This window comes from Oryctolagus cuniculus, chromosome 11 (genome assembly GCF_964237555.1).
Source record: "Oryctolagus cuniculus chromosome 11, mOryCun1.1, whole genome shotgun sequence".
NCBI lineage: Eukaryota > Metazoa > Chordata > Mammalia > Lagomorpha > Leporidae > Oryctolagus > Oryctolagus cuniculus.
Window position 1 is genome coordinate 65951940 of NC_091442.1, and position 12432 is coordinate 65964371.

A 12432-nucleotide genomic window follows, 5' to 3' on the forward strand; every position below is an offset into this window, starting at 1 on the left:
GCCACAGCAGAGAGCTGGCCTGGAAGAGGGGCAACCGGGACAGAATCTGGAGCCCCGACTAGGACTAGAACCCGGTGTGCCGGCACCGCAAGGCGGAGGATTAGCCTAGTGAGCCACTGCGCCGGCCCCATTTTCCCCATTTCTACACAAACAATTCAGCCGCTTTAATCACAGTCACGATGCTGTGCGACCACCGCCATTTTTGTTCACTCACCCACCAATGACCCTATCCTAGGCACTGGGGATTCCACATTGAACAAAGCAATGACACGGTTCATGCCTTCCTGGCACCATCACACACCAGTATTCGGGTGCTGGTTTTCATATTTCACAAAGGTAACCTGACCAAGAAGGTGGAAGGATGCAACCGGGGGGACGGCATAGGGGTCACAGGTACACCCACTCTTTCCCACTTCTGAAAGCTGCTAAGAAGAGACGCCCTTAATCCAAGCCAGAGAGACCTGTGCGCTTCGGGGGCGGGGCCTGCCTGGGCGGGGCGGGGCCCTCGTGAGCAGGGCGGGGCGGAGGAGCCACGGGCGGGGCCGGTTCCGGCGCCTCCCTCCGCCCGGCGTGGACCTGTACTGGACGCCGCTGCACGGTGAGACCTGCGTGCTCCGGGGGCGGGGCCTGCGCGCTCCGGGGGCGGGGCTGCGTGGGCGGGGCGGGGCCGGTTCCGGCGCCTCCCTCCGCTCGGCGTGGACCTGTACTGGACGCCGCCGCACTGAGACCTGCGAGTTCCGGGGGCGGGGCTGCGTGGGCGGGGCGGGGCCGGTCCCGGCGCTCCCTCCGCCCGGCGTGGACCTGTACTGGACGCCGCTGCACGGTGAGACCTGTGTGCTCCGGGGGCGGGGCCTGCGCGCTCCGGGGGCGGGGCCTGCGCGCTCCGGGGGCGGGGCCTGCCTGGGCGGGGCGGGGCCGGTCCCGGCGCTCCCTCCGCTCGGCGTGGACCTGTACTGGACGCCGCCGCACAGCGCTGCGGCTCCTCCCGCGCCCCTCCGTGGGGGCGGCGGCGGCGGCGGCGGCGGCCTGGCGCCCCACCGGCCTGGGATGCGGCTGACGCGGAAGCGCCTCTGCGCGTTTCTGATCGCCCTCTACTGCCTCTTCTCCTTCTACGCCGCCTACCAAGTCTTCTTCGGGAGCCGCAGCCGGCCGCCAGCCGCCGCCTCGCGAGGGCTCCGGAAAGGGGCGGCCCTGGCGCCGGAGAGGCGCGGCCGAGGTAGGGCCGAGGGGACGGCCTGGACGCGGGGCGGCGGGGCCTGGTGAAGCCGAGCCGCGCGGCGGGGCCCAGCCCCAGGGCTCGCGGAGCCCGCGGCCTGGCCTGCTCCAGCCCCCGCAGGCGGCCTGGGGTGGGCACTGAAGGGCGTCCCTTACTCGCGGCCCGAATCTCGCTTGCTGACAGGCGCGCACGCTTTCCAAGCACGGATTCCGTTTCCTGCACGTTTTCCCAAAGGCCAGAGAGTTGCGGGAAGCCTGCACTGTCAGTCCTGGGTTTAAGACCCAGGGGAATAACCCCTCGTCGTTTCTCAGAGCAAGGGTTCTGTAGAAATTGAGTCGCTTTTTTCTGAATTGTGTTCGTTTAGCCCGTTCAAATTCTGTTGGTTTATCTTTCTGAATAATTGAAGTGATGAAATTAGGCTAATTTACATAGCTTGAATCTTTCTACAACCGCAGTTACTCCATATGGTAAACACTGTTAACCTTTTTTTAAAGCAGGACAGTCTACCTTGGGAAGTGAAGAATGGAATCCTTGGGAAATAGATGAAAGGAATGAGCAGCGACTCAGAGTTAAAGCTAGACTCCAAATACTAAATAAATCCACGAGGACAAAACCGGACCTCCATATACAAATCTGGGGGAAAGCCGCCATTGGTAAGTTAATAGTTCACAAAGGGCACTTTATTGATACTAAATTCATCTTAAGATTTTTTTATGTACTTGATAGAGATGGAGAGTCAGAGAGGTCTTCCATCTGCTGGTTCACTCCGCAGCTGGCCGCAGCAGCAGCACTCAACCAGGCAGAGGCCAGGAATTTCTTTTTTTTTATTTGACAGAGTTAGACTGAGAGAGAGAGAGAAAGGTCTTCCTTCCGTTGGTTCACCCCCCAAATGGCCACTATAGCCAGGTGCTTCCTCCTGGTCTCCCATGCGGGTGCAGGGCCCAAGCACTTGGGCCACAGCAGAGAGCTGGACTGGAAGAGAAGCAACCAGGACTGGAACCCTGCGCCCATATGGGATGCCGGCGCCGCAGGCGGAGGATTAATCAAGCAAGCCACGGTGCCGGGCCTGAAAAGCCAGGAATTTCATCTGGGTCTCCCACATGGGTGGCAGGGGCCCAAGCACTTGAGTCATCTTCCACAGCTTTCCCAAGCCATTAGCAGGGAACTGGATTGGAAGTGGAAAGTTGGGAATCCACACACCTGGAGCCTATGTGAGATGCCCCCATCACCGGAGGAAGCTTTACCAACTGCACCACAATGTGGGCCTCTTAATGTAGTTTGCCATGATTTGTTAATTAAGGTAGCCTCCGTTTTTTCACTTTCCATTAGACAGTCTCAGGGCCAATACCCACATTCCATTTTTGCTGTTCAGTATCTCACAGCTTTGTCGGTGCAACAAGTAGATTGTATGGCAGTTTATATTAAAATGCTTATGTCAACTGAATTTTCATGAATCTGTGTGTTTAGTGGACAGTTGCTATACAGGAATAAGATGTGGCCCCTGCCCTTGATGGCCAGATAAATTTGAGAAACACTGAACAGAACAAAGTCCAACAAGTTGTGTTTTTGCAGACCTTTCTCAGAGCCTTTAATATGCCAGTGTTCATCACGCGTGTCCAAGAAGGGGATGTAGTATGTTGCTGATTAAACTTAATTGCCCACAGAACATTTTTACTCTTGAGTATCATGAGTGTTTAATTTTCCAGGATACGTATTATGACGAACTAGAGAATGGGACACTCAGAGATGGAAGTCTTAGAATTTAGTGAATTAAAAGAAAGGGCTTTATTGGCCCTTTGGACATGCTTTGGATCTATGTTCGGTAGTGAATATGGGTAGAAAGTACCAGAGGAGGAGCCGGCATTGTGGTGTAGCAGGTTAAGCCACCACCTGCAGTGCTGGTTCCAGTCCCGGTTGCTTCACTTCTGATCCAGCTCCCTGCTGATGCACCTGGGAAAGCAGTAGAGGATGGCCCAAGTGCTTGGGCCCTTGTATCCAACTAGGAGACCCAGAAGAAGCTCCTGGCTCCAGTTTGGCCCAGCCGCAGCCATTGCAGCTATTTGGGGAGTGAACCAGCGGGTGGAAGCATTTGTTCTCTCTATTCTCTCTCTCTCACTCACTCTCAACCTGTAACTGTGCTTTCAAATAAATAAGTTTTTTTTTTTTTAATTTTGCTTTAAAAAAAGGAAAGTGGAAGGAGAGAAAAGGAAACATAGCATAGTATCTACCTGGTAGTGTTTTATGAGTTCATTCATGATTGCATGTAAATTGTACATTCTTGGAGATTATGCTCCACCTCTAAATTTCAAGTCCTCAGACCCAGACCCCCGGCCGTGAGGTTATAGCAGTAGTTTTAAATAGCAACTCCAAAATTGATTTCTTCCTATAAATCTCCACTTCCCCTTCTTGTTTTTAATTAACTTTACATCTTAAACATGTTTTCTTGTTTCTAGACTTTTCTCTTTTCAGTCCAATAGGTGGCCAGGTGGATTTTATCAAACAGTACTTCTTTCAACCTGTTTCCCAGACACAGGCAGAAGATACCCCTTGATAACCCAGGGAAAAAGTGGAAGGAAAAAGAAGTTAATGGTCCAAGCAATTTGGACATGCAACCAAGCCAGCTCCGTTAGGTTTTAAGGACTGGGAATAATCCGTGGCTTAATGTCATCCTCCCTGTTTTCATAGAGGATAGTGTGTGTTCACAGCCTAGTGGTTTCATCAGGCTGTTTGCTGCAGGTAGGATTTTAGGAACTCAACAGCCTTCATTCATTTTGACTTCTGTTTGTTACTTTTTAGTCCCAGGTGACAGTGTTTCTGCTGGTATAGCATTCTTCAGAACCTTTGAGTTTTTGGTGTATGTCGCAGGGATTCATTCCATTAAACCAGAAGCTCCTCCACACACTTTCCTGAATAATTCGGTCTCTGGTTCTGGCTTCTGCTGAGATGCATAAGTCACTAGTATAATCCCTTGAAGGAGCCCTCTGTGTGAATAAATTGTCTTCAGAATTCCTCAAGCCTCTCCGCCTTACGCAATTCCAAAGCTGCAAGTACTCGTTATGTAATGAGAGTTGTAAACAGAGACAAGACACCATGGCCAGGAAGCAGCGGGAGGGGGGGGGGGGGGGGCGGGGGGGGCCTGCCGCCGCCGTCACTGGAGACAGCATAAGGCCCAGTTGGGTTTTTATCCAAAAGCCGGAGACCTGAACAAACGGGTATTTCCTTATGTATGGTTTTAGCTTCTTTGTCTACTTTATATGGTTACTTGCATACATTTAATTGAATATGCTAATGTTGCATGTCCTCTGTATGCATTGATAAAATACTGCGTGCATACATAGTTACTGATGATGTTTCTTTCACACATACTGAGCTATATGGTGTCTGGCAAGGGTTGACACCATTGCTCTGATTAGCAAGCAGAAGCTGAAATGGTTACATCTAAGCAGATAATAACTAGAGTAGAAGCCTTCATAGGGAAGCAGATAATGACCACATTCCATTTCCAGGGTAAGTTTCTTTTTTTCTTTCTGACCTTGGGGAGGCCTGTACCACAGTCACCCCTTTTTCTAGTACCAGTATCTATTTACATTATCCATAGTTTCCTCTACCTGCTCTAACAAATTACCACACATTTAGTGAATCAGAGTAAACACAAATTTATCATCTGACATTTCTGAAAGCAGAAGTCTAACATAGTGTCTGTGAGCCTCTAGATTCTGTTTCCTTGTCTCTTGCGGTTTCTAGAGGCCACCCTCATTTCTGATTTATAGCCCCACATCACACTGACCCTCTGCCTCCACCCTCGCATGTCCTTCCCCTCACTCAGACCTTCCAGGCACTTGCCTCTGTGCGGCTCCTGTGATCATCCAGGGCCCACCCAGGTGATCCAAGATGCAGTCACGTTAGAAAGTCTCTAATGCCACATCCGGTGATACATTCATGAGTTCTAGAGAATAGAACATGGGCATTTTTGCGGCGAAGGCATTACTCAGCCCAGTGTGTTTGAAAGTGTCGCTCCCCCTCTTCGTGGAGGAACGACACTAAACCCTGCCTAGGCCTCATATCCGAGTCACGGCACCATTATGTCGCTCCCCCTCTTCGTGGAGGAACGACACTAAACCCTGCCTAGGCTTCATATCCGAGTCACGGCACCATTATGTCGCTCCCCCTCTTCGTGGAGGAACGACACTAAACCCTGCCTAGGCCTCATATCCGAGTCACGGCACCATTATGTCGCTCCCCCTCTTCGTGGAGGAACGACACTAAACCCTGCCTAGGCTTCATATCCGAGTCACGGCACCATTATGTCGCTCCCCCTCTTCGTGGAGGAACGACACAGGACCCTGCTGTTCTTTTGTCTGCTCGGCCCTCCCCGGGTTTGCTGCTGGTTCTTCCCGGGTTGGCTACTGTCCCTTCCACCTCCGTGGAAGGGCAGTTCCCCCTGGCCACATTCCCCACTTCCGCGGGGGAGCGGCACACCGCCGGCCGGCTCTCTCGGGGGCTGCACAGGTGTTCCCCTTAGATGTTCCTCTTAGATGTTCCTGGTGCATACCGTCTCTCTCCTCCTTTATAGTCCTCCTCCGCCAATCCTAACTCGGCTGCCCACACGCCGAGTACGCTGCTCTCCAATCAGGAGCAAGTCCTACAGTTTATTAGCTGAACTGGAGGCAGCTGTGTAGAAACTGTTTTCTTCTCTCCCAGCGCCATATTGTGGGAGAGCAGATGCATAGAATAAGTCTTAATTCCAGTAGCTTAGTCCAGTCCGGATTGCTCCCCACAGAAAGCATTATCTGATTGGCCAAGTTGGTTGGTTTGGTGTCCAGGGAGCAGTGAGAATGGGGTAAAACACATTTTTCAATGCTGTAACAAAGTTCCCAGAGGTATTACAAAGGTCTGAATATTTTCCCATTGTGTGACACCGTCAGCCCTGTACCCTAAAAGTTTCCTTCAAGTGAAATGATAAAACATGAGGGGCTTCTTGAAGAAGAAAAGATGTAAGGTGTAAGGGTGGGCATTTATCTATGAAGAGTGTCATACAGGCAGGGGTGTGTGTTTGAAGTGAGGAGAAGGTCATATATATGGATGTATTGAAGGGATGTGTGTGTACATGAGTTTCTCAGATTCTATCTGAAACAAAGTGATGAATCTCATATTCTGTTATAAAACCAGTTTGTTTTTTTTTTGTTTTGTTTTGTTTTGTTTTGTTTTGTTTTGTTTTTTGACAGAGTTAGTGAGAGAGAGATAGAGAGAAAGGTCTTCCTTCTGTTGGTTCACTCCCCAAATGGCTGCTACGGCTGGAGCTACGCCGATCCGAAGCCAGGAGCCAGGTGCTTCTCCTGGTCTCCCATGTGGGTACAGGGGTCCAAGCACCTGGGCCATCCTCCACTGCCCTCCCGGGCCACAGCAGAGAGCTGGACTGGAAGAGGGGCAACCGGGACTAGAACCTGGTGCCCATATGGGATGCCGGCGCCGCAGGCGGAGGATTAACCAAGTGAGCCATGGCACCAACCCCATAAAAGCAATTCTAATCATATGAAGTTTACTTTGTGATGTAATACATTTCATTTCAGAATAAGATGTGTCTTAAATGTCCAGTGATACTTACAGCTTTCTCAAATCTAGAGTAAGGGAGATTAGAGTCCTTAACGTAACTCATGTTTTACCCTGACAACCTCTGAGCTCTGTCTCTCATACATGAACTGCCTTCATGATGATTTTGATCATTTGTTTGGTACCACTGCCAACTAACAGACCAAAGAGGGAAAATTTCTGGTTTCATAATCAAGTGATGTTTAGGAACAGAACATAAAAACTTACCTCACCAAAGTAAGTGAGACAGTAAATGTTTTATGCTTTTGTTTTTTTAATTACCAGGTTTCTATCTCTGGGAACATATTTTTGAAGGCTTTCTTCAACCCACTGAAGTGACCTCTCAGTGGAGAGAAGGAAAGTTGAGTTTTGGAAGAACACATTTCAGGTATTAATTGTGTAAAGTTAATCTTTGATGTGTTGCTATGCAATATTTTATGTAGGTACTACAACAAGAGTTAGAAAATATATTAAATATTTCCATTTTATATATTTCATGAGAAATATTTCATGAGACTTAACTCTCATGAGTATATGTTTACAGTTAAAGCTTATTTGAATATTTTCTTATGAAATTGAATGCTGCAAAAATACTCCATTTTTGAATCATGTGTCTTTCATTTTTATCTGATTATATGGAAAAGTTATGTTCTATGTATTTTAACATTTGGTGAGAAGAATTTTAACATCCCGTATTTTGGAGAAATAATATGGAAGCCTAAAAGCATTTTGATTTTTCTCTTTCCTATATTAGTCATATTTACTTTTTCTTTTTAATATTTAATAATTGTGCATATTTATGGGATACAGTGTGATATTTTAATACATGTGTATAATGTGTATAATGTTTTTATCTCCTTACCATTTCTTTATGTTTGGAGTTTTTAACTCCTCTTTTCCTGCCCCTTGAGTTGATTTCATATCTTGGCTGTTGTGAATACTGCCTCAATAAACATGGAAGTAAAAGTATCTCTTTGATATGCTAATTTTATTTCTTTTGCGTTTATACCCATAAGTGGGATATCTGGATAATATGGTAGATCAATTTTTAGTTTTTAAGGAGTTTCCATATTCTTCCTCACAATAGTACTAGTATACATTTCCACCAACATTGTTTTAAGTTTCCTTTTCTCCACATCCTTGTTAGCATTTGTTTTTTGATAATAGCCATTGTAACTGGAATGAGGTGATATTTCATTGTGGTTTTCATTTATATTTTCCTGATGGCTAATGGAGCATTTTCTCATATACTTGGTGGCCTTTTGTGTTTTTCCTTCTGATAAATATCTATTCAGATCACTTACATGTAGTTAAATTGGATTATTTTTCAAGTTTCTTAAATTCTGAATATAAATCTTCTGTCAGATTAATAGTTTGTGAATATTTTATCCCATTCTGCAGGTTGTCATTTGTTATGCAAAAGCTTCATAGTTTGATCCCATTTGTCTATTTTTGCTTTTGTTGCCCATGCTTTTGGGGTCTTATCCCAAAAATCTTTCTCTATACTGATTTTTTAAAAATTGTTTGTTTTGAGGCTGGCATTGTTGCATAGCAGATAGAGCCACTGCCTGCAACCTTGGCGGCCCATGTGGGTGCTGTTTCGAGTCATCTACTCCACTTCTGATCCAGCTCCCTACTAATGGCTTGGGAAAGCAGTAGAAGATGGCCCAAGTGTTTGGGCCCTGCACCCACATGGGAGACCTGGAAGAAGCTCCTGGGTCCTTGCTTCAGACTGGCTCACCCCTGGGCATTACAGCCATTTGGAGAGTGAACCAGTGGATGGAAGACTTCTCTCTCTGCCTCTGCCTCTGCCTCTGCCTCTACCTCTCCGTAATTTCACCTTTCAAATAAATAAGTAAACTTTTTTAAAAAATGTTTATTTTCATGTACTTGAAAGGGAAAATAGCAGAAATCTTCCATCCTTCACTCTCCGAATTCCTTCAAAAGCCATGCGGAAGCCGGAAGCCTGGAACTCCATCCAGGCCTCCCAAATGGGTGGCAGAGATGTAAACATTTTAGCTATTATCCACTACTTCCCAGGATGTATTAGCAGAAAGTTTGATCAGAGACAGTGCAGCCAGGACTCAGACTGGCACTCCAGTATAGGAAGTGAGCATCACAAGAGGTAGTTTAACAAGCAGTGCCACAGTACATACTTCTGTATTGATGGTTTGAAGTATTTACCCCATGTGTTCTTCCAGTGGTTTCATACTTTCTGGTTTTACAGTTCCTTGGTCCATTTTTAATTGACTGTTGCATAGGATGAGAGATACAGTCATCAAACTTCAGCCTTTCTTACATGAATATCTAGTTTTCCCAACACCATTTATTGAAGACACTGAAACACCAAGTGTATCAGTTTAGTACTTTATGAAAAATCATTGGGCTGTAGATGTGTGGGTTTGTTTCGGGGATCTCTGTCCTGTTCCATTGGTCTGTGTCTGGTTTTATGCTAATGCTATGCTCTTTTGTTTACTGTATCTCTGCACTAGGTCTGGAAACCAAGTATTGCAGTGTGCCCACCTTTGTTATTTTTATTCAATATTACTTTGACTATTTGGAGTCTTTTGTGTTTCCATATGAATTCTAAGGTGGTTTTTCCTAATTATGTGAAGAATATCATTGATATTATTATAGGATCACATTGACTCTGTAGATTATTTTGGTTAGTATGTACATTTTAGCAATGTTAATTCATCTAATCCATGAAAATGGGAGGTCTTTCCATTTTTGTGTGTGTTGTCTTCGATTTCTTTCATTAGTGTTCAGTAATTTTCATTATTTAGGTCTTTCACTTTCTTAGTTAAAATTATTCCTAGATTTTTTTTTCAATGTCTAGTAAATGACATGGCTTTAAAAGATTCCTAAGAAGTTCATTATTAGTATATAAAAATCCTACTGATTTTGTTTGTTGATTCTGTATCCTGCAACTTTACTGATTTGTTTTTATCAATTCTAATTGTCTTTTAGTAGACTATAGTCTTTTAGGCTTAAATAGTCTTTTAGGCTTTTCTATGTATAGAATCATACTATCTACAAACCAGGACACCATTTTACTTCTCCCTACCTGTTTAATGTCTTATATTTCTTTTTCTGGGCTAATGACTATAGGTAAGTAAAAGCAGTGAGAGTGGGCATCCTTTTTTTGTTCCCAATTTTGAAGGAAATGATTGCAGCTTTTCCCCATTCAGTATGATGTTGGCTGTGAGTCTGTCCTAGGTAACCTTTATTGTAATGAGATTGTAATTCTTCCATATGTGTTTTGCTTAGGGTTTCTATCATGAGAGGTTGTTGAATTATATCAGATGCTTTCTCTGCAACTATTGAAATGATTATATGATTTTTATACTTCATTCTGTTGATGTGTTGTATTAACATTTGCTTATTTGCATATGTGGAAACATCTCTGCATCCCTGGGATAAGTCTCACTTGATTGTAGTGAATGACCTTTTTGAGGTATTGTTGGATTTGATTTGTTAATATTCTTCTGGGGATTTTTGCATCCATATTCATCAGGAATATTGACTCTAATCTTCTTTTGTGTGTTCTTGCCTCATTTTGGTATCAGAATAATACTGGCCTCCTATAATGAGTTTGAAAGAGTCTCTTCCCTTTTCCTTTTTTTGAATAGTTTCAGAAGGATTGGTGTTAGTTCTTCTGTAAAGGTTTGACAGAATTCAGCAGTGAAGCCATCTGGCCTGGCCCTTTCATCATTGGAGATTTTGTTTTTTATAGTTTCACATAATTTAGTAGCAAACTTGCAGAAACAGCACAGAAGACAGATAACATTAAAAACAGGTACTTAGATATAGGACAGTTCAGAAATGTATAATGAGTGGATGGAATCTACCATATGGAAACAGTGGTGCAAAAACCAGTTAGTTGCCATCAATAAGAAATTTACTTGTTTAAAAAAATGTAAATGCTGGTGTTGTCCAGGAAAGGTTAATGCACTTGCTTACAACTACAGCTAAACTGAACTGATAAAACTTGTTCACTGAAACATTTTGATTTGCATTAATGTTTTACATCCCCACATTTATATTAAAAATCCACACACAAGTGAAAATAGAAAAATTGCCCATACTGATTTCTGTCTAAAAAACAAAACAAAAGAAAACTCGCAGTCATATACTTAGGTACCTTTTGACCCATGGAAAAGATATAAAGACATTCGTAACTATCAATAACAGGAAGAAGAGAAAAAAAAATTTCTTTTTTTGAGAATGAAATGTTTCCCCTCATAGTGGATTTTTATATAAATTTTTCATTTATATAAGGTGAACAAACTTCATATATTTAATATATACATATTTAGGAGCATAATGATACTTCCCATGCACACTCGCACCCTCCCTCCTTTCTTTCTTAATCCTTTCAATTTTTATAGTGATGTACTTTCGGTTTATTTTATAATCATAAGTGTAACCCTCCATTAAGTAAAAAATTCAACAAATGGAAGAAAAACACTGCTCCTCAACAGTAGAGACAAAAGCTATACATACACATACGGTATTTGTCTCTTGGGGACTGGCATATTTCACTATGCATAATGGTTTCCAGTTGCATTTATTTTGTTGCAAAAAAACAGGATTTCATTTTTTTTATGGCTAAGTAGTATTCCATAGTGTATATATCCACATTTTCTTTACCCAGTCATTGGTTGATGGATATCTGGGTTTATTCCATATCTTAGCTGTTGTGAATTGAGCTGCAATAGACATAGGGGTCATAGGGTAGATCAGTTTTCAGATTTCTGAGGTAGTTCCATACTGTCTTCCACTTTGACTATACTAGTTATTCCCACCAACAGTGGATTAGGGTACCTTTTTCCCCAAACCTCACCAGTATTTATTGTTTTTTGATGTTTTTGATGTCTGTCTAACTGGGATCATAGTGGTTGCTTTTTGTTTTTTGTTTTTCTTGACAGGCAGAGTTAGACAGTGAGAGAGAGAGAGAGAGACAGAGAGAAAGGTCTTCCTTTTTCCATTGGTTCACCCCCCAAGCGGTTGCTACGGCTGGCGTGTTACAGCCGGCGCACTGCGCCGATCTGAAGCCAGGAGCCAGGTGCTTCTCTTGGTCTCCCATGCGGGTGTAGGGCCCAAGGGCCTGGGCTATCCTCCACTGCACTCCTGGGCCACAGCAGAGAGCTGGACTGGAAGAGGAGCAACCGGGACAGAATCCGGCACCCCAACTGGGACTAGAACCCAGGGTGCCGGCACCGCAGCCAGAGGATTAGCCTAGTGAGCCGCGGCGCTGGCCAGATCATAGTGGTTTTGGTTTGCATTTCCCTGATAGCTAGTGATCCTGAGCATTTTTTCATGTGTCTGTTGGCCACCTGAGTTTCATCTTTGTGGATTCTTAAGCACATTCCATGGATATGTGGCCTGCTAGCTAGATTTCTTTTGGCATAACTAGTGCATGTTTGGCATGGATAGCACACAGGTTGGTGTCTTCTAGAGGGCCAGCTAAGCCTCAGTTGCCTCCTATAAAGCATCAGTAGCTGCACTCTGGAAGTACAGATCTGTTTTGAAATCATGAGCAGTTTCTCACACCAGACACTGGAAGGTGAGTTTGCCAGTCAGAAATTCAGTGGAATTCTGATATTGTCTGATTAATTTCGTGA

General features: G+C 44.7%; 1 protein-coding gene across 3 annotated transcripts in view; it reads left to right on the forward strand.

Annotated features, from left to right (window-relative positions):
* The first annotated feature begins 910 nt into the window (after window positions 1-910).
* RXYLT1 (ribitol xylosyltransferase 1) overlaps window positions 911-12432 on the forward strand; it is a 32410-nt gene continuing 20888 nt past the window's right edge. Inside the window, exons 1-3 of one of the 3 annotated variants that reach the window (XM_002711238.5) lie at window positions 911-1216; window positions 1714-1869; window positions 7091-7193. In XM_002711238.5, the coding sequence (XP_002711284.1) occupies window positions 1048-1216; window positions 1714-1869; window positions 7091-7193 (428 nt within the window). In that variant the 5' untranslated portion in view covers window positions 911-1047. Of the gene's footprint in view, window positions 1217-1710; window positions 1870-7090; window positions 7194-12432 lie in introns of all 3 variants that reach the window. The other 2 variants (XM_008256732.4, XM_070052568.1) reach the window with 2 other exon arrangements.